Genomic DNA, 27417 nt, shown 5'->3' with positions numbered 1-27417 from the left:
GCAGTGTCTATCTCACCACTGTGAAAGTTAGCTCACAGAACGAGGTGACTTTCATAAAGCACCCTGAGGATTCAGTCTTCTTAATGAGATTATTATGAATGGTAACCAAACTTTGAATTCCAATAATGACCCATGCTAACTTACTGTGGTTCTAAAGTCAATTGTTAGTGGTCTTAATTGCAATCCTAGTTTGTCTTATTTGTCACAAGTTTTGGTAGGAATTTCTCAATGGTAATGATAGATCTTCTTTTGATTTTCCATTAAATGAAGAAAAAGAACTTTGACAAATTGGCTTTTTAGATTTTGACACTTTAAAGTAGTCAGTTTTAATTTTTTTTATAAAGAGACCCATTACACCCAAGCATGCATTAAAAAGTTGTAAAACTAAATGAAGTTTGCCAAGAGATACATCCATGAGAACCATCTTAGTTATAGAGTAAATGGATGTGGGATTAGCAGCTGCCTTCATGGACAACTTTGCACTTCAGGATCTTGAGAAAATTGTCAATCTTATTTGTATCCCTGCGTAGGCAGTGGAGCAGGTTATATAATGCAATAAGGCGAGAGTTTTTCTCACCCTCCTGTAACGATGAAAGTCCAGACCAGGCAGCGAAGGTGTCATTGTTTACAACTCCAGGTTCAACCTAGCCACCAAAAAGATAGTCACTTATTATTTATAATATTAGTATTTGTTTACAACTGTTCTTCTAATTGCTGAATTACGATCTGGGGATGATATAGGAATGGAAAACATCAGCCAAAGATATGGATTTTCAGGTATCTGGATCAGGGTGTCATAAATCTAAAAGTAGGACATATGTATAAGTTTTCTGGCATAAGAGAGATCACAGATAAATTATGTCCTTACAGGAGCAGGTAGGTGGAAAAGCAGGAAGTTGTTAGAAAATACACATGGCTTTAACCATGGTACATTTGAAGAGCTACTAACTATTCTCTTACTTGAGTGACTTTTACATTTCCCAAATCTTGTCCCTAGCATGGCCTCTGAACTTTATTTCTTCTGATAGTTCACCATTTATCTGTTTCTTCCTTTGAACTGAATCCATTCTTCAGAGAATGTATGTAAGGAAACCTTAGAAAAAATTAGAGCTATACCTGATGCTTTAAGATGCAGATAATCTGATGATGAGTATGGTGAAGATCTGCTGAAGTAGTCAAGGAGTCTTTAATTTAAATCAGTAAAATGACCTTCAAATTTTTATAAAGAATGACTTTTTTTTTTAGTTCTCTGGGTTGGGAGATATTGGGCAAAGGATGGTACTTCCAGAAACTCCTCAGTGGTGAGTACTGTGTACTATTGCATGACTAGGATTACAAAAAGAATCTGCCAAACAGCTTGAGAGAGGGGGCAGGGTGTACCTCTGGACTCTATTGGCTTAGCAAGCTGGGAGTCTTCAGAGATCTTAGAGAAAAGGAACTATCTTAGTACCTTTAATGATGTCTGTGTTAGAAAGTCTGCTAGATACAAGTCTGAGATAATGGTAGACCTTGATTTGTAGAGCTTTTTTCTTACAGAGTAAGCACATTTTTTATATATCAGATTACTTAACAGAATTTAAAGTGTATATGTTTGTTGTCTGGTTTTAAACTCTTTATATTGGACAAAAATTTTGAGAACATTATTGAGAATATTTACTGTACAAGGTATAATGTCATAAACATAATTAAATAAAGAAGTGGGAGGAAAAAAGGAACAGAAAAGTAAAGCATTATGGAACATATTAGCCACATCAGGAGGAAGGCTTACACCTTCCTTTTGTGACATCTAGTATTGTGAGACAACATTGAACCTATGGCTTCTTCTTTTCATTCTTTCTTTGGTGATTGGGCAGGGAGGGAGCTATAGTCCAGTGTGATTTTGATTTACTCCTTTCTCTCTTCCCACTCTAATCATCTGGTCTGAGTGAACGAAGAAAGAATCTGACCAGCATTTCAATGCATGTATCCTGAGATACTTTGAAGAGAGCATTTATCTTGCAGATTCTATTCTCTAATTTTCTTTCTCTGGAAAATATTTTACCCCATTCCCAGGGAAAGGGAAGCCTTGGTGGATAGTGTAGGAAAGGCTACACCTGTCAAATATGGAAAGCTATTAGTAAGGTTGCTGTTCATCAGGATCTCACACTATGGATGACTAAGGCCTGGCCTAGTCATCTACACCATGGCATTCCTAAATTTGTTCTAGCAAAGTGAGGAATTTAAATCCATTTCCCTTTACAGAGGTTGCCTCTTTCATTGATGAGAAAATCAAAGAAGTATCAAAGATTGCTCACCTGTTTGATTATCTTCTCCATACCCTCTTGAAGTTGATGGGTTTTATACTCAATCTCTTGGATTCTTCTAATCATATCCACTGGGAATTCTTTCATATCCCTCACTGTGGTGGTCAGGTGCTGCAGAGGGTCTTCCCAGGAGTGCAATAAACCTCGTACCATATTCAGAAGTGTTCCAGACTGATCAACCACATTGAACATCACATTAAAGGAAGTGAAATACAGCAGTGTTAGTAACATGTAATTTTTGTGCAGAAGTTGAACTAAAATATCTCTTTGTTATTCCAATGTGTATGTAAAAATTTTCTCTAGATAATACAACTTTTTGAAATGTAAAATTTAAGCTATTGTTAAAGTTACAAAATTGGTTTATTTAAAGAACTAATTATATTTGTGGAGGTATATATATATATATATGTATATAGCAGGAATTTAGAAGGGAGAGATAAGAACAATAAAGAACTAGAGCTGGTTTGATATGTAGATTTTGTTATCAGAACACAGACTAGAATTGTTGCTGCAAGAAACATAATAATTCATAGGACCTGCTTGGTAGAGTGTGTTTCAATTAAGATGCAGCATGAGGTTAAGAGTCAGGGAAGATAGAGGAAGAAAGTGTTAGAGAAGTAGAAGTAGAACCGGAAGAGTCTTGAAAATCTAGACAAGAGGGCTCAAATCATTCGGTGATGAGGAATGTAATATTCTGTTAATGGAGGAGCATTACATAATTGCATTTGCATTTCTTACATCTAGCATATATGCATATTTACTCATGCATGTCTAACTCACCTGACACATTTCTACAGAACAATATATGCAATCCTAGTTATAAGGCATTGGGTGAAATATTGTCCTCTGCATGCACAATGTATAGATCTACTGCAAGTTTACTTAATATTTGTTTTTACTTATAATTTATCAGCTATATAATGTAAAGTTTTTTAGATTACATTCTTTTCCTCCATTTTTCTCTGCACATGTGATTACTATACTTATTTAGTGACTAATAACTTACAGTACAGCAACCCCAGAACACTGCCTCAGCTATTTTGGTGAAAAACCTGGGCTTAAGACTTACCTCGGTATTTAGGGCTTGGTCTTTGTCTGCTGGAGTAGGAATGGAAGAAGTGTGGCAGCTGTTGATGGCCCTGGAAATGAACTCCCTGCCAGTGGCATAAGTTTGTTGCTATAAGTGATAGAGAAAATTCAGTTAGTTATAGCTTCGGAATAGAATAAGTTAATCCATTAGCAGAATATTCATACAGTTGGTAGATGTGTAATTTTCTCAAAAAGAGCACCGAATAAAATTGAATCTAAGGAATTAACAAACTAGCCATTTTGCTTACTTTTTTGGAATTAGTTTGTAATCTCATTGTTTTCATCTGACTTTTCTGACCTTCAGCTTCTCTTCTTTACTATTTCTATATTGTCACAACCTTTGTTTCATCCTTCCTACTTGTTGCTATTTGAAAAGCAAACACTAAATACTGCCAAACTACAATCCATCAAGTGTTTTAAATACCAAATTGCAAAGTAAATAAGTATCTATGTTTATCCATTTAATCACTTTTTTTGTGTGTGTCCAAAGGATATGCTTCTTTTAAGTAGGCATTCTAAAATTAAAATCTTTCTTTCAATTACCTCTGAATACACATAGCTGTACCTCACCAAGTTTATCATAAATTCAAAATATAATGTTACTTGTTGTGACAAAATAAGTTGAAAGTAACAGAGCATAACCTTTTGGGAAATATTAAGAAGTGAACAGATTAAAAACTAAAAAAATAGTAAATTTTATGATTTAAAACTGGTACTTGACAAAAGTGAAAATTTAAAAGGATTACCAGGAAGATGTGGAAGATAAAGGATGGTCAGTCAAAAATGAGGAATGAAAGAAAACTAGTGAGTGAAAGGAATTTTATGAATATATAATTATTGCAAGTATTGAGTCACACTCTCTGGAGGCCCAATGATATACTGAAGCCCTGTTCTTTTGTGGGCTCCCTGACTGACCTAGAAGACCTAAAATACCACTTTCAAAGTACCTTCATCAGGAAGAAAAACTCTGTTTCCAACTGTAAACCAGCCTTTGTGCTGTAATTATCAATTTATGCACTGGAAATATTAAAACAATGATTCTTAGCATTTTGGGGTTCCTGAAAAGCCATTGTTTTTGTTTTTGCTTTTTCCCCCTCCTGACATTGCTTCAGTTCAGCCTAATTCTTATCCATCCATCCATTTCACAATAATGTAATTCTCGTTTATTGACTATCTACAGTATGTTGAATACAGAATTCCCAGGCTACTGGCTTCCAAAACCAAAAAGATCAGTGCTCTTCTTCTTACTTAATAAAGGCCTTATGCATAGTGTTTTAATTTTTAATAAAAATAGAAATAAGATGAACTAAAGAAAATTTATAAAAATCATTGCATTCTTTGAGAATCTTTGAGCTTTCATAAAACATGGAGCTTTCCCCCTTTTCCACCTTTTGTTATCTGATGCCTTGTTTTACTTAAAGGTATATTATTTGCAATTTGGTTCATGAGGTTTACTTTTTTAAATTGCATACAGTCCTATCATTGACATGAATGCTTCTTTTGGGAAGAAGCAATAAGTGAGATACTTACAAAGTCCCTGAATGTATCTTGAGCGATGTTAAACATGTAGTCAGACAGGGCGACTGCACGGGTGAACAGGTCTTGGAGGCTCAAGCGGCAGTTCGCAGCCCCACCTGCACAGGCAGGGCTGGCAGCCACATTCTTGCAGAGAAGGAGGTTTAACACCAGCAGCAGCAGGAGTGATCCTGTGTAAACAAAAACACAACCCACTTTGAGATGATCTATTCTGCCGAGGTTATCAGATGTAATTCTGCTGTGGGAAACTTTCTCCCTCAGCACTGTCCTTTTCTACAGGAATTGCTAGTACAGCTGGGGTGGGAGAAGAAGCAACACCTTCCACTGTATCAATTTAGATATATAATTATATTTATACAGATATGTAGTTTGAGAAGTGGGTGACTTCCTGCCCTTCTGTATTGCTTCCAGAAGGAATTGTATACTTTGCAAACATTTGGAGCTTAAATTAATTCTCCGAAGCACAGTGTTTAAGTCATTCTCTGTAGATAATTTAATGTCTTGGGTGTCTCTGCAGATTATTGGTGGTCAGAGTTTATAATTTTTTAAGTCAATGTCCAATATTTGCGTTCCATTCACTGAAAAGATAAAGATAGTGCAGTTCATTGGTATGTCTTATCTTGACTACTTATTAGAAAAAACTCATAATTGCCTGATTGCTAATATGGAGTAAGAAAAGAATCCTATTATAAAAATGATGCTGTAGGCTGGGTTTCCAGCTTACCATAAAAATCCCACACATTTTTCTGATACTTTGCCAAAAGCTTCAGATTTTTTTCTTTCTAAATTTGAGCTTTACAATACTCCTGTGAATTGACTGGGCCTTCATAATTATCACTAAGTTATATTAGTGAAACAGAAGGCTTAGAGAAGTTAAATGATTCCCCTCCCTTTATTAGCAGGTGGGGGAAGTAGAACACCAACACCATGGTCTTTGTCTTCACCTTGTCACATCATACACACCTGTGGGCCCTCACTTTGCATGTGTATCAGGGACCACACCATTATTCCTGAGATCAGTGTTTGTAGAGGTTGTTACCATTACTTTTAAAGAACAACACTCTGCCTTGATTATATGGTAACAGAGGCCCTAGGTAACTTGATTATATCCCGTTTTCCTGCTCTATCAAACACCCACATTAAAAATCTTGACAACAATCAGTGGTGTTTTATCATCACTTTGCTGTCTCAGCAGATGGACAGATACCTATCATTAACATATCAATAATTTACTCTAAAAGGAAAGAAACAGCACATAGGTGCCAAATTAATATCGCTCTTTAACATAGTGACATAATTCCAAGAACTTCTGATATAAACATGTGTTAATCAGTTCCATAGAATCTTTAACAGATGCAATAGGAAATGTCTAAGATAAAATAATGCAATGTTAAAGACTAATGTGTGAAATGAAAACCTAACTCCAAGTATCCCAAGTAAGTATAAATATACTTAAAAGTTGTGTGGTTTATAATGTAACTAAGCAAATTGTTACATACAAAATTAAAATAATCTTGTGAGATAGCTCATATTACAGATCTTTAATTTTTCAAAAACACAATGCTTCATAAATTTGTTTATTGTATGTTATAGTCATATAATGTAGCTAAATGGATGTTTTGTCTACATGGATAAAAGAAACATGCTTTGAAAATAGAGAATGCAGACTAGTACTCTAGGAAATTCCTAACTGAATATTCTTTAACGCTGACAACATTTAACTGTGTGTTTTTTATCAGTGGGATTTTCATATTTTAAGATGAGATAAAATAGATAAATATTTTTATTTTTCACTTCATAAAACAAATTTTGGGGTAGTAGTAATTTATTTGTCTTGAAAATGTCAGCAAAGGCTGGTGCAGTGGTTCAAGTGGTAGAGCGCCTGCCTTGCAAGTATGAGGCCCTGAATTCAAACCCCAGTCCTGCCAATAAAAAGAAATTAAAAAAAAAGTAAAGAAAAAAGAAAATGTCACCAAGAAAGTACAGGCTTAGTTAGCCCTTGCCTGTTTTTCCTTGTGAAATGTCATATGTCTTGAACCAAACTGACAAAGCAGTATGAGATACATATCTGCTATCAATGTCTGCATTATGACTCACAATTGTGTCATCAGATTGATTCAAATGGTGTAATTCACATAAGAGATCTGGGAGACAGAAAGTGTTAACTTTTTTCTTCTGATGTATGAAAAATTGGATGTATAAACTCTTGAGATCTTATTCTAGTATTGTTCTTGATCTCAGAATCATTGGTCTTTTGAGTTGGGTTATTCCTTGTTCTGGGAGCTGTCCTTGGAGTATGCATTGTAGGACGTTTGTCAGCCTCCCTGGTTTCTATCCATTGGACAGCACTATTTTCTTCCCCTTTCCTGCCTTACCTCAATTAAGACAATGCAAAATGTCTCTGAGAGAAGGAGGATCCCCTATTCAAGAACGACTGATCTATTCTGTTGTGCCCTTGTACAATTTCTTTCTAGAATAATGATCAGAAGATTCTTATAAACCTGTGTGCCTTAAACTTCTTGTTGTTACCTAAAATTTCACATTAGTTTCTCCCAAACACTAGATTGTTCCCAAAGCCAATGAGCAGTTGCACATACCTTTCCATGATGACTGCTTGCTGTCCATGGTGGTGGTCATTTTGGGAACACACTTCACCAGAGAAGACCTGGGAGTTATACAACGTTCTCCTGTGAAGATGTTGGCTTATAAACCTTTGACGTGTTCATGAATATATTTAATCAGACATTCTCCTCTCCTTGCCAGTAACCTATTTCCATCATTAAGACAACCCCCATAATTTCAAACACCAAATGCTATTTTATTTCTTATTAATATTTGGGAAGTCATAGTAGGCAGAAACGAAGGATTTTGATTAATTAGAGCGAAAGGAAATGAGAAAACTGATGAAAGTGAGATCTTTAGACTAGTTTTGGATAGAAGATGTTTAAAACTATAGAAGCCAATTACTTTAAAATTACCTTTAGTTCTCTGCATTTTCTTGAACATATAGCATTATATTTCATACAAAATGGTCTCATGTATTATCAGTTGTAAAATTTCTGATTCAAGATTAAGTGAATTGAGTTTTAAAAATTTATGTACTATATACTAGAAGATACAGAATAAGTTCCTATTATGCTCTGATTGAATCTCCTGTTTTTCTTGCATTTACAAATTCTATTTAGTCCATTTTAATATGACATATCTGTATCATACTTTGTTTTATAAAATGTATTCTCTCCTTTGTTTATCTCCACTATTTCCTTTGTTTTCAACATATATGTATAGTGTATATAAATGTATATATATACATAAAGTTAAAATTTATATCTTTCATATATATGAAGTTGTATCATTATCCCAGTTCACAGTCTAAGAAACAGAGCTTCAGAGACATTAAATATAAAGAGTATAGAAGAAATAATTCTTCTACAGTCAAGTTAGATGCAGGGAGGATATTTTTTCAAGAGAAATTTGATGGATGTGGAGAAGTTTAGGAATGAAGCATTTATACTTATTGATGTTTCCCACATCTAAGATGAGCAAGATATTAACCCTGACCCTAGAGAATTTTTTTGAAGAAAAAATAGTGGTTTTTCAGGGCAAATGCATACATTGTACACACATATATTTGCAAAGATCCTAATACAGAATGTAATAAACTCCAATTTTAGTCAATTATTTCTGTTCTTTCCTATCAGTAGGTAAACTGTTACTAACTAACTTTTGAGCCATCTACTTTCCTTGACCTTAGCTCACTCTGGCAAGAAGATTAAAAACAATCATTTTCATTGGCTCAGAAGTTCCATTACCTCTTAGAGAATTCCTTAATGATTATGATGAATAAGAATGAATCATTGATAACTGTCTCTAATTTTTAAATCCATGTATCTACATCATTTTAGATCTTAACTTTCAATATTACTGTCTTTGACAGAAGACTGATGGATGAAGAAATTTAAAAAGTAATCTCTTCCCATGACATTTGCTTTTTCTGTAACTGTTAGTGCCAACATGTGCTTTAACAATTATCTAATTGCTGATATGGAGACTTAGAAATCTTAACAAAGAATAATGTATCTGAGAAATTATTTTTTCTCATTGTCTTAGCTGAAGCAAAGTGAGATTTTGAATCTTAAGCATCAAATGTGATGATTGATAGGCTCTATCTATCATAAAGTGGGGTTGGCATTATATAGACTTATGGTGGGTAACCATTTTTCTCCCCAGACAAGGAATGTCTGAATTATTAAGAAAGCAGAGCTGTATAGTAGAGAAGTTAAGGTTGTCTTACATTACCTTTTTTCCCACAGAAACTTATGTGTAAGAAAATATACTGTAATGATTGACAGTGATGGAGGCAGAGGCAAGATGTTGGATTAGAAGCATCTACCATTTTGACTCTGTGATTGAGAGAGTCAGGTTACACAACAAAGACTGTATTCTGATGACAGACATAGAAGGAAAACATTGGGAATCCTGAAAGAGATGGAAGACATCAGAAAAGCACAAAGAAAGCTAGGCAACAGAGAAAAACAGCAAACAGTTCCAAGCCCATCCTTGGCTCCCTAAGAGTCAGAGGGCAAGCTGAATACGCAATCAAAAGATCAGTCAGAGGGACCTGACAACAAACTGGAAATTCTAGCAGCAAGATAAGACCACATCTCCTTAAATACAATGAAGGGATTTGGAAGGCAATGACTGCTCTGGTGTAGAAGGCTAGCCCTTGTGAAGAAAGACATTTTGTCACTCCCCTCATCTCAGACTGCCACAGTAAGGTGATTTCTTAACAACGGGTTGGTTAAGACTATTGGTTGAGACTGAGATATTCTGGAGGCTTGAATACCAGGAATAGTCATGGCTCAGGAGTAGAGGGAACCCTATCAAAGTGTGTTGGTGAGAGATGACCATGAAAGACAGTCAAGTAGAGGGAGAGAGTCTTACCTGGTCCTGCAGAGAAGCAAGTGGGATCCACTGCAGTGAAGGATATACTGGTTGCAGGCCACATGATGCCTTATAAAGACCAAGTCCAGTCACCTCAGGGTCACATGAAAACAAATGACCAGCATGGTATTCAGCCTCCAGGCCCTGTCTTCAGGCCATCTGTGTTGGTTGCTAGGTGGGGCAGAGGCTTTTTGGACACTCTTTACCAGAAAACATCCTTCTTACTTCATATTATAGTTAGGTCATTAGACATCCAGAAGGAGGAAAGTATATTGAAGGGTGCAAGACAGATGTACAAAATCACCTTGAAAGGCAAACCTATTAGAGGCACAGCAGATTTCACAACAGAACTTTAAAGGCAAAGAAGACATGGAATAATAAATTTCAAGCCCTGAAAGAGGGTAACTGCCAACCTAGGTTACTGTACCTAGAAAAAATATTCTACATAATCAAAGGAGAAATAAGAACCCTTCCTAATACTCTGTAATAAATAGAAACTAGGGCAATTCATGATCACTATACCTGCACTGCAAAAGATACTTAAAAGAATTGTATTTTTCAACAATAATTCTGGATGTTAATGGTCTCAGTTCTCTGAAAGACACAGACTAGGAAACACATTTTTCTCAGCAGCCCATGGAACTTTCTCTGAAACATCATATCTTAGGACATAAATCAAGTCTTAGCTAATACATGAAAATTTACATAATTTCTTATATTTTATTAGACCCCTATACAAATGATGAACAGACTGAGAAAAAAATCAGGATTTAATACCATTCACAAAAGCTTCAAAAAATTAATGTCTAGGAATAAACCTAATGAATATGTGAAAGACCTCTATAATGAAAATTATAAAACCTTGAAGAAAATTTAAGAAGACCCTAGAAGACAGAAAGAGTTCCCATGCTCATGGATAAGCAAAGTTAATATTTTGAACATGGCTGTACTACCAGAACCAAGCTCCCAGAAAAATTCCAAGGTCATTTTTTTAGAAATAGAAAAATCAATTGTTAAATTTATATAGAATCTCAAAAGATCCCTAATAGCCAATGCAATCCTAATCAATGCTGACTTAAATTATATTATAGAGCCATAGTAAAAAAACCTGCATGATACAGGCAAAGAATAGACCAATAGACCAATGGAATAGAATAAAATATCCAGAAATAAGCCTGAAAAGTCACAGCCATCTGATTGTTCACAAAGGTACCAAAAAACATAGTTGGAGAAAAGACTGCCACTTCAACACACGGGGCTGGGAAAATTGGAAATCCACATGTAGAAGACTGAACATAGAGCTCTCTTCTTTAACCTTGTATAAAATCAATCCAAAATATCTAATTTTAAGGCTGAAACTTTGAAACTATTATAAAAAAACATAGGGAAGACTCTTGAAGTTACAGGCATAAGTAACTCCTTTTGAATAGGACACAAATGGCTCAGGAGATAAGAGCAAGAATTCTCAAGTGGAATTATATTCAAATAAATTTCTGCACAATAAATGAAACAGTGATCAGAATTAAGAGGCAACCCACAGAATGGGAGATAATTTTCCCAGCTTTTCATCAGATAAAGAATTAATATCTGGAATATATAAAGAGCTCCAACAATTGAATACCAAAAAAATAATGCAACTAGTAAATGGGCAAATCAATTGCAGAAATACTTCTCAAAGGAAGTACAAATGGCCAATAAATACATGAAGAAATATTCAACATTCTTAGTCATCTAGGAAATGTAAATCAAAACAACATTGAGATTTCATATTGTCCACCAGTCAGAATGCCAATCATTAAGAAAACAAACAAGAAATGTTGGTGAGTGTGCAAGGAAAGATGAGCACTTCTGTGCTGTTGGTGGGCATGTAAATTAGTGCAGCCACTATGGAAATAAGAATAGAGTTCTTCCAAAATCTAAAAGATGGCTGAGCATCAATGGCTCATGACTGTAAGCCTAGTTACTTGGGAGTCAGAGATTAGAAGAACCAAATTTTGAGGCCAGCCTGGGAAAAATAGTTCAGGAGGTCCTATCTTGAAAATACCCAACACAAAAAAGGGTTGGGGAAGTACCACAAGCACTAGAGTGCCTGCCTATCAAGCATGAGTCCCTAAGTTCAAACCCCAGTATCACCAAAAAAAAATCTAAAGAATGAACTATTATATAATCCTGCTATACCACTGTTGGGCTTACATCTGAAGGATGTAAATCAGCATAAAATAGAGATACTTGCACATCCATATAGTAGAACTGTTCACAATAGCCCAAATATGGAGTTACCTGGCATGTTTGTTAACTAATGAATGGATAAAGAAAATGTGATTATCTATCTATCTATCTCTCTGTGTGTCTATCTATCTATCTATCTACCTACCTACTTACCTACCTCCTACCTATCTAAGGAACTATTACTTAACCATAAAGAGGAATGAAATTATGTCATATGCAGGATATTATGTACACTGGAAATTGTCATGTTAAGTCCTTCAGACTGCAAAAGACACATATTTCGTATTTGTCTTTTATATGTATAATCTAGACCTAAAGCAAAAAATTTTTTTCAATGACAAGGGTGTGAAAGGAGTTGGGAACAAGCAGACAGGGGAGGATGAAAGGAGAAGGGAAAAGGGGTAAACATGATCAAAGTACTTCATTCACATAAATGAACCAAGCCTTGTATGCACATATGAATAATAAAAGAAAAATGAAAAAAAAATAGAGTACTGAAACCTGTTAAAATTGTTTTAAAGAGAAAGAGTAAAGGATGCAGATAAATTTGATCAAAGTCCATTATATGCATGTATGGAAATATCACAATAAAACCCCTTTGATAATTAATATATATTCCTTACAAAAGGAAAAAATGAAGAACTGACAAGTGACAACTTAATCTTAAATTTTAAAGTGTTGCCACTTTTGTGGCTAACCTGAGAAAACCAGAGGTGCATTTATTCAGTAGAGGCCAATGGATTTATTTGACTACAAAGAAGTTATGTGTTTCACTGTAAAATTTATTGTGTGCTTCCTTGCTGCCTCTGAGTCCCTCATTTCCTGTGAACGGGATAGTGCAATATCTAAATAATGCAAAAGACTTATGGGAAAAGTCATAGTTGTCCTATTTTTTTGTCTACTATACATATCATCATTTTTCCCTTAATATTTGTATGTTATCTTTTGTGAATGTTTTACTTTATCAAACTGTGCCCTACATTGGAGCAGTGAAAAAGTTCATTAAGGATGGACTTATCTGTTTTCATTGGAAAACTTCACTTGTTTTCCTGTTTTGATTTAATGCCTTGTGATAAAATTGAGAGCTGATAACTGATTTCTGTCAAGCAGCTAAATAAATAACTCAAATGATGTTAAACTTTTATGGTATTTTTAGTACATGCATCCTATACTAAAGGTTCTTACTGTGAGCATTAAGTGACATCTAATTGGCTTTTCTTCCTGGTTAGGAATAGAGCTTGTATTTCATTTATATCTTCTTTTATTTATCTATATTGATGTTTGAAGTAATTTTAATTTTTCTTCTGTCATTTATGACACAACATGCATATATCGTCTCCTTGAGGACCTTTGCCAATGTGTAAAGATATTTTTGAGTATCACAACTGGAGAACTGCTAAAATCTGGTAAGTAGAGGCCAGATGTTCTGTTAAACATCCTATGACACATAGTGCCAACCTCAATACAAAATATTCTGCTACCCAAATATCAGTGATACCGCTATTGAGAAAACCTGATTTATGAGGTGGTAAGACATGTGAAGGTATAAAAACCAGGACATTATGCAAATCATTGAATCTTTCTATAGAAATACTTCTATTGGTAGGTAAAAGTCCTTAAAATGTAGTACTTTGTGATATTGTACCATCAACAATGGAGACAAAATTTTCAATCATCTTTTTGTATCCAATAATAGCATATAAAGCATAATGCATAGATTTGAATCAATGCCAGGAGAAATTATCCAAGATACAAAACCAGGAGAAAGTATTTGTATATATTTGGCCTCCTTAAGGAAAATGCTACAGTTTTCTAAAAAGTTTAACTTCTGGCTACAACAATACATAAATAGTTTATGTATTATATTTTGCCTTTTTAAATTTTCTTCGAAGGGTCACCAATCATTGGTTAGTTGCTGAATATTAATAATTCCTTGAGTCATTATCTGTGTTCGTGTTTTTATTTTATTTTATATTTTGGCCAACAACCCTGTATTCCCCCTTTTGGAATACAATGCCAGAACTTCAATGCCAGAACTTTACCCGTTGTATCCATGAAGATGCTACCAATCCTCTTTAGCTGCCAGCTACCTATTAGATACCTCAACCTATTTGTTTTCAAGCAAAACACACTGAATTATTAAAGAACACCCTTAGTATTTTGTCATTTCTCTCAAACTAATAGCTTCTCAGTTACCCAAACTTGCAATCTCAAAGTTCCTTTTCTTTCCTTTCCTTTCTTCTCCCTATACCACACTCACCCAGTTGCTATGTTGCAAGTATTCTGCCTCTATAACTTCTATAACATTCTCTTTCTTCCATTCTATGGGTTATCTTCACCTGGATATTCATAATTGACTCTTTTCCATTTTCCTCTGGCTATGTCCAATTCCATTTCAATCTATTTCTTCATCAGGAAATTTTATCATCCCAAAGGACAACTGAGTGATCTCTAAATCATAGTACTTGGGAATCAGAATAAAATTGAATAAATTGATTTAATATCACAGTTTACAGATGAGAAAAAGAAGTAAACATTTAATTATTGAAAAAATAATATGGCATTGCTAATCCTGAACTTTTACTTGCTATAAAAATAATATTTCTTCTTGCCTTGTCTATCTTCGTGCTCACATGGCCATTGAGCATATTATATGGCTGATGGTAAGTTGTGGTGCTTTGTATAGATTTTGAAGACACATTGAGAAACCCATTATGCAAGGAACAAAATGCCAAGGTAATTATTGTCTTCCCAAGGAGAGGGGAGAAAGCAGTGGAATGTTTTAAGCAATTGAAATGTGTAAGGAAACATTGCCATTGTCAAAGAGACTTTGAGTCTGATTCTAAATCATGTTATAAAACAATACACTTGTAGATGATTTCTTAATGAGTTATGTAGATAAGGGATGAGAAGCTATTAACTTTTTTCTTCTTCAAATTAGTCTTTGATTTATCTGCCATTTTGGTCTCTAAGAATTCTCTAACTAACATGAGTCTTGCATATCTCATAAAAATCTTCATTTAACTTTTGAATCGTCACTTCTATATCATTAGTAGAATGAAAATCACAGAATACCTGCAAATTAAAAAAAGATAAAAGGTTATCTGTCGACTACTTGTGAGAAGCAATATTATTATTACCATTATAGGTGATGTGGCATTTGAATGTTCTGTCTTCTGCAGGCCATTTGGTACTCATTCTTTATGAGTTATTTTAATAGATGAGAAATAAGGAGTTCCTTCCTGAAAAGGGCATTGGTTTCATAGAGAATGAAAGAGAATGAACAGAAACTGTAGTTTCTCATAATAACTGTAGAATAAGTTTCAGTTGCACCTGAATACAAGCTATTGGTCAATTGGAGTAAGTGAAATTCATGAATTACTTGTGTGGGAAACAGCTGTGAATTGTGAGAATGTTTTCCTGTTTGGGTTTAACGTCCTTATTAAAGTCAAATCAAGTATATTCAAACATATTTTTGATCATTAAGAATATTTTTAAAGTATATGAAATCACTATCTTAAAAACTTTTCTTTATATAAATAATGTTTACCAATAAAAGTATTTATAGCAGACTTTTAATCCCAAAGGTCAAGAGAGAAGGTTTTTTCCCTTTTTTGAATAATTTCAAAAAAGTATTCATTGCATTTGCTTGTATAGGTCTGTGTGTTATCAGCTTCCCCCCAACAAATACCTAAAAAAAATCATTCTTAAGAGAAAGACTTTATCTTGGCTCACAATTTTGGATGTTTTGGTCTGTGATTGATTGGCACATAATGAGGAGTGAATGGCAAAGAAACTGCTCAGTTAGTGGCAGGAAGCAAGAAAGAGGACAGGGACAGATTCCACTGTCTCCATTAAGGGCACACCCAATGACCTTCACACCTCTCACTGGACTCTACCTCATAAAGGTTCCACCAAGATCCAATGGGGATACACTGGTGGCCAAGTCTCTAATATGTGTTTATTTGGAGGACATTTATTATCCAAGTAGAACAATTTACATCTGATTTGGTTCAGAATATTTAACACTTTGTTTGCATGTTAGAAAATTTGAGAGCTAAAAGCAGTCAAATTTTTTGATAGATTTTGAAGGCCCATACAATTGTTCATGAAATCATTAATAACTTTTACCATTCAAATTCCTTTGTACAATCCAAACAATGATGAGAAATAAATCCTTTATTTTTAGTGCTCAGATCAGAATTCTGTAACATGCACACTAATGTATTGATTTTATTGATGTTATTTGAACATTTAAATACTGTACAAGTCATTTTCTTCACTGTGTGTATGTTGGTGGTGGGACAGTAGATAGGTATGTGAGTCTCTTCTGAATTATTTGGGTAATCATAATAATCCCAGTGCATATTACAAAAATTTACTATATGCAAAATGTACTTTAATTTCTCAACAGTTATTTAAAAGTTTAAGATGTACCTTTAAAAATACAAGTCGTATTTTTATTACATGAGGTTATTTCTAGCAATATAACACAAAATAAAAATCCCAGAAAAATGATGCTTTTGGAGATTTAAGTTATTCTTTAGGAAGCCAAGAATACAAAAGTGGAAATGAACCAACTTCCAATGATTTTGAATGCTATCATATATTTAAATATCATATACCTATGTATACAATAGGTTTATGTAAAAGGTAAAAAAGTAAGGTCTAATTAACATCTTATCATCCAGGCCCATTTCCAACTGCTAATTATCACTTCCAAGGTCAAGTAAAAGTGTGCACCCGCCAAATATTTGTGTCTTTAGAAAATTCACTAAAAGTGGAATATACCTCCTATTTGGCCAATTTCTTAATGAATATATTTGCATTTAATAATGGAATACCACCTTTAGAGCTTTCCTGCTCATTTTCTCTGTCTTTATCCTAAGCAGCCAGATTTCCAAGGTTACGATCAAAGGCTTTGTGAGAATGTCAGCGGTTTGTGCTTGTTAAAAAAAATTCCAAAAACTCAAAAATCTTGACTTGTAGTTTATTGCAGTGTTATTTCAAGGAGAGGAAACCTTACCATCCTAAACACAAAAGGAAAAGTGTTGTTCGAAGTTTAATGAAAGACTTCATTACATGAATTCTCACTTGCAGCAGGTGAATTTTAGCACAGTTCATAATGACAATATTAAAGCTGTTTTGCTTTCATTGCAACTGAAAATTATAAGTTTATATTTCAAGCCTTATCTTTTTGAGAGGATTATATAAGAGAAAACTTCAAAATTTTGAAGAAATGTGCTTATTCATCAGAAAAAAATTATATGCCACTGTTTGTTTTATATATATATATATGTATGTATGTATAAATCATTGCACAAGGTAAAGAGATTTGTGTTATATTATTAGCTCCATTTCTGGTTTATTGGAGCTGTACCTACAGGATTATGAAAAATAGTGCTTTAGTCAGTTTTTCATTGCTGCGAAAAAATACTTAGAAAAACAATGTAAAGAATGCAGACTTTATTTCTGTTTCAGAGGTTTCAGTCCATGGATATTCAGCTGACTCCACTGTTTTAGTCCTGAGGGAGGCAGAACATCATGGTGGAGAGGGCATGATAAAGCACAACTGGTCACCACATGGCAGTGGGGAAGCAATGAGAATCCAAGGAAAGGAGTCCAACGAGGACTAGCACTGAAGAGCATTTCCCAGTGACCAACTTCCTCCAGCCAGGCCCTGCCCTCAAATTTTCCACCTTTTTCCAATAATTCGGCCACATTGTGAATTAATCAATGGATGGATTCAACCATTGAGGAAGAAAGAGACCTCATGGTCCAAGCACTTTCCCAATCTCCACATATGAACATTGTGCCATGGATGAAGCCTTTAACAAGTGAATCTTTTGAAAGACATTTCATATTCAGACAATAATGAGTACCAGCTTTAATAAATAATTGTCATGGTCTATGATATTCCTGATTCCTCCACATTTGTTTCTGCTCAGGAAATTCCACAAATCAGCTATAGTTAGCACCTTCCTCTGATATCTGCTTTTGCCAAGGTATCATGAAATCAGGTAGGCCAAGGACCCATTTGCAGCAGAGGCCTCTCAGCACAGGACTGTCTTGCTAATATATTAAAGAATATTGTTTGGAATATTCTTTCAGTCTCTAGTAAAAGAGACTATGAATAGTTTTTCTCATTAGTGATGGGTACACAAAACAAAATAAAGCAACAGTAAAATTACCTACAAAGTTAGTGGTTTTAAATCACAATAATCAGTTTGTTATTATCTCTCATAACTCTTGATTAGAGTCTTTCATGTAATCTGTAGCTGGGTAGTGGTTAGGGCTAAAGATATCCTGAAAGCTTTCTCACTTAGATATCTGATTCTTGATGCCAGCTGACAGCTGGGACCTCTTTTGGAGTTGTCCAGCAGAACTATTACTCAAGGCCTATCCATGTGTTCTTGGTTTCCATACCTCTTGGAAGCTGGGTCGAAGAGAAACCAACTCAAGAAAATGAAATGTAAACTCTACCACCTTTTATGACCTACCTTTGGAAGTGAATGGAATCATTGTCTTTGTGGTCACTGGCATGCTTAGATTCAAGGAGGAGAATAGACCCTACTTGTCATTGGAAATGCTATAACATGATGTTGTAAGAAAATCTGTGGAATGAAAGATTCAGTTATGTCCATTTTGAACAACATAATCTGCTAAATCTTTGTGCTGTGGTGCTATTATGTTTATTCCTTAAGTTTTCCTCTGAGGAATCTTTTATGTCTACCTTAATCTATTGTTTTTTAGTTCACCAGTAGTGCATATCTCCATATTCTACTTTAGGGTTTGCCATTCAGTGACAGATTCCTTCTGTGGTCTCTGCAAAAACTGTTCTTACAACATTTCTCATAACTTTCATTATAAGTCTTGCAAAGGAGAAAATAGAAAATAATTATTTTATCTTTCAATAATCTGCATCAAGGGTCAGAAAATTGTTTCTGAAAATATCACTTTAAATATTTTGGACTTTGTTAGTCTAATGGAAGAAATCCAGGAATATTAGATGTGACTTAAATGATTACTTAAAATTTAGTTGTTTAAAATGTATTCTTTACTCATGGGTTATATATAAACAATTGGTAAGTTGACTTTTGTTTGTAAACTATTGTTTGCTAAGCTTTGGCCCAGATCACTAGGCAATGGTACAAGTCAAAAGTTTTAAAGGCCAAGCATTGCTTTTCATTTGGCTTTATGGATGTCGGTAGATAAATGCAATTCTGACTTGACACCTATATTTGGCATTGCAAATATTCTCCTTCTTTCCTCTCTCCCTTCCTCTCTTTTCTCTTTCCTTCATTTATCTGTGTGTTCTTTTCCCATCCTCACTGCCTTTATTTGCCCCATAAAAGACCATTTTAATGACTCATAAACAACCATTGTAGTATATTTCTATGAATTTGTATGTGTTTTTGTAATATGCATATCACTGCTATCTTTGTACACATTTTAAATTTATCTTGAAGGTGTTAGAGAACTGAATTTGTTCTTTGACTTGCTTTTTCTTCATTCAGTTATATGTAGAAAATTCATTCTTATTGCTATGTTTACATCTAGTCTATTACTACAAATTATTTCAAAATACCCCATTGGATGCTTCACATTTTATTATGCAGTATTCAAAATTACATCCTGTCCCTTCTGCATGGTCATGCTGATCCATTGCTCAGGCCTGGAATCCAGCCAGGGCCAACCCAGCCATTGCCCACCACCTACCCTCTAGGGAACCTGGCAAAGTGAGTGAGTTTCAGGCCTAAGTGAAAATTTGTAAGCAGGATCTGAGCATACTGCACACTGAGATAGGCTTCCTAAAGGAGTGGGTGGAGAGCATGAAGTGAGATAGTTTGAGGGTGAGGTAAAGTAAAACCTGCTACTCATAAACTAAATCAGATGAAAATATCAAGGAATAAAAAACAGTAACAAGACAGAGGAAAACATAGAGACAGATGGGCCATGAAATGAGGAAATTAATCTAGAAATGGACAATGAAGGGGCAATTGAACTAGACACTGATGCCCCTAAGAAATTGGGATGAAAATATAAAGATAACTGAAGAGATGATGGATCAAGTAAATGAAAAGAAAGAGACTGACACTGAAGTCTTAAATGGTGGTGAATTAAAGAAAGACATTTACTTGTTCACAGATGTCATCAAGCTAAATCCTTGCTTGGTCAAACTGTATGCCAAGAGAGCCAGTGTCTTCAAGAAATTGCAGAAGCCAAATATTGCCATTTGAGACTGTGACAGAGCCATTGAAATAAGTCCTGATTCAGCTGAGCCTCACAAGTGGCAATGGAAAACACACAGATTCTGGACAATGGGAAAAAGGAGCCCATGATCTTCCCCTTGCCTGTAACTGGATTATGATGATAATGCTAGTGCACTGCTGAAAGCAGTCCAACAAGGGCCCAGAAAATTGTTCTTTCCTTAAAGAAAGAACAGAAGGGATCAAGAAACCTTGAGAAGTGTATTAGAGGGCCCTGAGTGAGGAAGAAGCCAGAGGACAATCAGAATCTCAGTACGGCACTTTTCTAGGAGGCTTTTCTGTGGAATGCCTAGAATGGTAGAGACATGCCTGAAATGTCAGGAATGCCTGGGTACAATGAAATTCTTGGTCACGTACAAGTTCTTGCAGCATGCAGGATCCAAGATATTGTGGTCTTCCAGGGTGAGACCAGAACTTGCAAATATGTAAAAATAACAGAGTAACCCAAAATTTACTTATCAGTAAATTGTAAGCCAAATTTGGAGGTCAAGCATAAAGTCCATGTGACAAAGTTCTTGCTGAAGGAAAATCAACCTAGGTTGTTTAATGGATGTCACAGTAGTGTATCTCTGACCTTCTCGTTAGGAATGGTGAGGTGCTTTGAAGATAATCCCTACCCCTGTACAGCAAATACACCTAAGCATTTCACAGTGTTTTGCCATTATGTATTCATTCAGATAATGTTTTCCCACAAAAAATTACAAACTTTACATTTAATCCTTGATTACATTTAAAACAAAGTAAAAGGGTGTTGATTTTTCCTTTTTCTTTATTAATTATTTTAAGATTTCCCTTTGAAGTATCAGGCAAGGAAGATACACCCAGAAAATTTATTGTTCTAGTGTGAGTGAAATAGAATTTTATCAGTGAGAAGCAAATAAAACTCATATAAATATGTTAAGTTTGAGTTGGATATTGGTTAGTAAGGCATTTTTGCTTTTTAAAATGCTTTTTGAAATGACTTATTTCAATAAAATTCTTGGGGCCACCAGTATTTCAATATGACTTGGGTAGGGACTGAAAGTAATTGATAGGACAGGGCAGTCTTACCATGTTTTATACAACATGTGCCCTTGTGTAGTTTGCACTCAAATCTTACAGTGTTAAAGGGATAATTTTTTTGTTATGTTGCAGAATTGGATTTCTTAGCTCTGTTCATGTCCAGTATATCAGATGACTATTTCATTTTTTTCTACATAAAGGAAAAAGAGACTGTATCCACTTCCATTCTCGATATAAATAATACTGTAATAAATTGTTTTGTATATCCTTTTATGTGAAAGAGTGATAGAAATTCTCTTCAGTAGGGAATTGAAATTGGAGGTCTAATAGTTTTTCTAGATTTACAAGTTTGTATTTGCTGGGTGCTAGTGTCTCATGCCTGTAATCCTAACTACTTGGGAGACTGAGTTTAGAGGATCAAGGCTCAGTGCCAGCCTGACCAAATAATTCATGAGGTCTGCATTTCCAACAGCACAAGAGAAAACTGGACTGGAGGTGTGGCTTAAGTAAGAGTACCTGTCCTGATTTCAAACCTAATTCCACCAAAAAAAGTCTGTATTTTTATTTCCAACTTTTAGAAATAAAATTTGTGATTTTATTTTTTCTTTAGAACTTTGAATATGCCACTTCAATAATTTCCCTTCCATTGCTTTTTCATTTTTATTAGGATATATTCATTGTACAGGGGACATTCATTGTGGCAAATCTGAATAGCCTTTCATTGTATATTGGTTAGATAGCCCTAACCATCTCCTATATCCTGCAAGTCCCTCCTCACCCCACTTAAAGTAATTGCAATGGGTTTCATGTTAATATTTTGTATATGTATATGAAACCCATCAACCATATTCCCTCACATTTAGGTCCTCCATTTACCCTCCCCCCTCACAAGAACCCTCCCACACTGTACCTATTTTTCAGTCCTGTCTTTCATTATTAATCCCAAAGTCATTGTTCACAGGGCTTTATTGAAGTGTCCTCACTGTGAATATACTTCTCTTTGGACAGTTCAACCCCTTCAGTTACTCTCTTTTACTACTACCTTCCCACACCTATTGTTCAACAGCTTTCCACACCTTTCATTATATTCCTTACCTGCACAGATGTATTTTGATATTATTGATTGTCTTATTCTCTTTTCCTTTCCCTCCTTCCTAAAGTTCCACAGAGTATTTCCACTATAAAAACATGTTTGAAATATAAGTTTGTGTATGATCATGATTGGTTTTGGATATATGTTTATCTTTTGTATATATCTTCCTATATCTCTCTATATGAGAGAACTGTGGTCTTTATGTTTTTGAACCTGGCTTACTTCAATTAATATGATGTCCTTCAATTGCATTCATTTACCTTCAAGATTTTATTCTTTCTAATGGCTGAATAAAACTTCACTGGATGTACATATGTATGTATATGTTTATCTATCTCATATTCTCAAATCATTTATCAGTTGTAGGGTTTTTAGGTTGTTTCCATACCTTGTCTATTGTGAACAGTGCTGCAATAAACATGGATGGGCAAGTGTCTCTATTTTATCCTGACTTGCATAAATTCAGGTATAGTCCCAGGAGTGGTATAGCTGGATCTTATCACAGTTCTAGTTTTAGTTTTTTAAGGAATCTCCATATTGCTTTCAATAATTGATATACTAATTTACATCCTCTTGAACAGTGTTTAAGGGTTCCTGTTTTGCCCCATCCAGTTTGAAGTCAGGGATTGTGATACATTCCACATTGCTCTCTTTGCTCAGTATTACCTTGACTATTCAAGGTCTTTTGTGCTTCCATCTGAATTTTCGGTTTGATTTTTCAATCTTGATGATGAATGTCATTGGAATTTTGATGGGGATTACACTGAACAAGTAGATGGCTTTTGAAAATATAGCCATTTTCACAACATTGATTCTACCAATCAATGAGTATGGGAGATCTTTCCATCTTCTGTAGTCTTCATAGATTTCTTTCTTCTTTGGTTTATACTTTTCATTGTAGAGATCTTTTACTTTCTTTATTAGGTTTATACTCAGGTATTGTATTTTTTTGAGGCTATTGTAAATAGAGTTCTTTTCCTGTACTATTTCTCAGACTGTTCATTGTTGGTAAATAGAAAGGTTACTGATTTTTCAAAATGATTTTATATCCTGTTATTTTTGCTGAGTGTTCATGATCTCTAAGAGTTTTTTGGTGGACTTTTCCTGGTATTTTAGATATAAGAATATGTCATCTTCAGATAGGGATGCTTTGAGATCTTCCTTTCTATTTGAATAACTTTATTTCTGTCTCATTGCTCTGGCTAGGTATTCCAGGACTGTGTTGAATAAGAGTGAAGAGAGTGGACACCCTTATCTCATTCCTGACTTCATAGGAAATGGTTTCAGTTTTCCCTATTTAGTGTGATGCAGTCTATAGGCTTCTCATATATAGTCTTTATTATGTTGAAGTACATTCTTTCTATTCCTAGTTTCATCAGAGCTTTTATCATGAAATGATGTTGAATTTTGTTGAAGATTTTTCCTACATGTTGAGATAATCATATGCCTTTTTCTTTGCTTCTGTTAATTTGCTGTATTGCATTAATGTTTTGTATATGTTGAACCATCCCTCCATTCCTGGGATAAAACCCACTTGATTCATGGTATATGATCTTTTTAATATGTTGTTGAATATGGTTTGGCAGTATTTTATTGAGAATTTTTGCATCTGAGTTCATTAAAGAAATCAGACTATAATTCCCTTCTTGTTGTTGTTGTTGTGTCCTTGTCCAGTTTTGGGATGAGTATAATACTGGCTTCATGGAATGAGTTTGGTAGTGTTCCTTTCTTTTCCATTTCATGGAAAAGTTTGAGATGTGTTGGCATTACTTCTTCTTTAAAGTTCTGGTAGAATTCCTCAGGGGATCTATCAGATTCTGGACCATTCTTTTTTGGGGAGACTATTGCTGCTTCAATTTCATTGCTTATTATAGATCTATTTAGGTGATATATATCCTCTCATTTCAATTTTGGAAAGTCATGTGTCTAGAAGTTTGCCCATCTCTTCTAGATTTTCCTATTTATTTGAAAATGGTTTTTCAAAGTAATTCTTAGTGATGACCTGGATTTCTTGGTGTTTGTTGGGATTTCCCCTTTTTTGCTTCCAATTTTATTAGTTTGGGTATTTTCCCTCTTCATTTTAGTCCAATTTGCTAGGTGTCATCACAGAAATAAGGGAAAAAATCAAAAGGTTCCTGGAATTCACTGCTTGTGTAGCACAACCTACCAGAACCTATGGGACACAGCAAAGCCATTGCTAAGGGGAAAGTTTATAGCCATGAATGCATGGATTACAAACAAAAAGATCTCAAATAAATTACCAAATACTGCATCTCAAATTCCTAAAAAAAAAAAAAGAACAATGTAAACCCAAAACTAGCAAAAGGAGAGAAATAATAAAAATAAGGGCTCAAAACAATGAAATAGAGACCCCCCCCAAGAAAAGAAAAGAAAAAGCCATGCAAAGAATCAATGAACCAAAAAGCTGGTTTTCTATTATTCACAATTTTATAGGTGAAGTCAGTTGTTAACTTCCTAGTTCTGCTATGCACAATGTAATGCTTTTCTTCTTGTTTTCAGACATTTTCTATTTTTGATTTGACTCTTATGGTCTTATAATGCTATTCATTGAATTTCTACTGCTTGAGTTTTATTATGATCAATATATCTGCACATCTTTATCATCATCAATTTTATACATTTCTGTTTATTAGTTTTTGGAATTTTCATCCCATTTTCTCCTATGGAGATTGAACTTTTTGGAATAGTTCCACAAATTATTGAGTTCTTTTACTTTTTCAATGTTTTCTTTGTTTTTCATGGTAGATAATTTCAATTATAAATTTAGTGACTTTACCCTGTGCTCATCTTTGTTTCTAGTAAGCTTCTTCCATGACTTTAACAAAATTTAGAGATAGGTGTGGTGGCTTATGCCTATAATCTCAGTTATGTGGGAGGTGTATGTAGGAGGATCAATTGCTGAGGATGGCTCCAGGCAAAAATACCTGACCTTCCTTCCTTATCTGAAAAATAACTGAAGCAAAAAAGAAGGGTTAGAGGTGTGGCCCAAGTGATAGAGTGCTTGTATAAAAAATAGAGGTCCTGAGTTCAAATCCCAGTACTGCCAAGAAAAGAAAACTTAAGTACTATACTTCCCTGGAATTTTCATTTTTTTTTTCATCTGTTTTCTCTGCTGAGATTCCTATACTTTCATTTTTCATGATCATTTCTTTCATATTATGTGATCATAATTATAATTGTTTAAAATTCTTGTCTTCTAGTTCTAATACTTCAATCATCTGAAGAGTGAAATCAGTTGTATTTTCTTTCACAAATGAGTGTTATTTTCCTCATATGTCAAATAATTTTGGATTGCTTCCTTTGTATTGTACATGATATGTTTGAATTTTGTTATAGTTCATTAACAGCATTGTTTGTTTTTTACTTTCTTCTTTAATGAGCAATTCAAGAAGATAAAACTCAGTCTTTAAACACCCTTTCTTGAGTGGAAACTCAAATCTCAGCTCAGGTTTTGAATCTTTAGCTATGACACTTGAGGCAGAGGCTAGCCAGATTTCCCATCAAATCTACACACAGAATTTGCATTTTCTCTCTCTCTCTTTCTTTTCTTAGATTCTTTTTTCACCTTCTAGTGGCTAAAATTGTTCAGACTAACTCTGGTATTTCTAACAAAATTTTAGCCACTCAACATAGAATTTTCATAGTCTTCATTCAGGCCAAATCTATACAATAAAGGCAAAACACTTTTGCCATTTCCTTCTTTCAAATGTTGATTGCTCTCTGAAAGTTCCATGCTTTTGGTGTCACTTTCCAGGTAGGTCTCAATATGTTTAAATAGTTTTTGGCTTATTTTTCTTTTGTTTCTCTTTCCTCCTTCTTCCTTTCCTTGCTTTCCTCATTCTTTTTCTATCTCTCTTTTTCTCCCTCTCCTCCTTCCTTCTTCCCCCCACCTTTCTTTCTTTCCTTCCTTCCTTCTCTCTCTCCCTTCCTTCTTTCCTTCCTTCCTTCCTTCCTTCTCTCTCTCCTTCCTTCCCTCCTTTTCTTTCTCTTTCTCTCTCTTTCATCTTTCTCCTAATCTTCCTCCCTCCCTTCCTCTCTCTTTCCTTAATTCCTTCCTTCCTTCATTTCTTCTTTCTCTTTCTCACTCTTTGTCTCCCTCCCTCCTTTCTTCATCCCTTTACCTTGCTCTTTTTCTTTCTCTCTCTTTCCTTCCCTCCCTCTCTCCCTCCCCCCATCCCTCCCTCCTTCTCTTCCTTCCTTCCTTCCCTTCCTCTTTTTCTCTCTCATTTTCTTTCTCTTTTTTATTGTATATTTTTCACTCCCTCCCTCTCCCTCTCTCCTCTCTCTCCAGACTTCAGAGAATATGATAGAAGATTCAACTTGATGAAAATTTGAGGATGATAATAAATTATGTCTTTAAATCCAAAAAAACACACTTTCTTTTTTTCATTTTAGCATTTCAGGCAGAATCTGTTCTGCCCTCTTGTCCTCCAATTTTGTTGAAGAGAAAACATAAGAGTCAATAAGAATGACATAGCATTTTGCTAGTTTGAGATAAAGATAGCTGTACAGAAAGATTCCTAGTGTTGCTTCCATGCACAGGCAAAACATACTTTCTTGTTTTCCTACATGGAACAGTGTAAATATTTCCATGGATATTATATAAACCAAATTCTCCCTTAAATCTATAAAAATACCTGAATATAAATAGTTCCCAATATTATTTTATTTTAAATTAAAAAATTTTTTGTATATTTTTTTATTGTGGTGGTAAGGGTACATGGTAGCATTTACAAAGGTTCTTACAATGTATCAAATATATCATACTTGAATTCACCCCCTCCTGCTCTTCTTCAACGCTCTCCTCTGATTCCTGGAACAGTTTCAACAGGTATCATTTATCATTTTTGCATTTACAGATGTGTATATATTATTTGCACCCTATTCATCCTCCTACCCCTTTTCCCACCACCTCCCCACTTCCACCAGT

The 27417-nt window shown here is 34.6% G+C and overlaps 1 protein-coding gene and 1 pseudogene across 2 annotated transcripts; one reads left to right on the top strand and one right to left on the bottom strand.

The window, feature by feature from the left end:
- Positions 1 to 293: 293 nt before the first annotated feature.
- LOC109677675 (prolactin-like) lies at positions 294 to 9938 on the bottom strand. Of its 2 annotated transcripts, none has more exons than XM_020153532.2 (6): positions 9873 to 9938; positions 7526 to 7593; positions 4923 to 5098; positions 3373 to 3480; positions 2295 to 2474; positions 294 to 644 (listed from the first exon to the last, which is right to left on the bottom strand). In XM_020153532.2, the coding sequence occupies exons 2-6, from the start codon at positions 7563 to 7565 to the stop codon at positions 453 to 455; spliced, it is 696 nt and encodes a 231-aa protein (XP_020009121.2). In that variant the 5' UTR covers positions 7566 to 7593; positions 9873 to 9938; the 3' UTR covers positions 294 to 452. The 2 variants fall into 2 exon arrangements, with proteins under 2 accessions (XP_020009121.2, XP_073938885.1); XM_074082784.1 differs by having other exon boundaries at positions 7526 to 7615; positions 9873 to 9927.
- A 4796-nt stretch (positions 9939 to 14734) lies between these two features.
- Positions 14735 to 20867, top strand: LOC109677674 (putative protein FAM10A4; annotated as a pseudogene).
- The last annotated feature ends 6550 nt before the right edge of the window (positions 20868 to 27417 follow it).

Source organism: Castor canadensis, chromosome 8 (assembly GCF_047511655.1).
Source record: "Castor canadensis chromosome 8, mCasCan1.hap1v2, whole genome shotgun sequence".
In the NCBI taxonomy this organism is placed as follows: Eukaryota; Metazoa; Chordata; class Mammalia; order Rodentia; family Castoridae; genus Castor; species Castor canadensis.
Note: the sequence above shows the minus strand (reverse complement) of the source record. Positions and strands in the feature narration are given on the sequence as shown.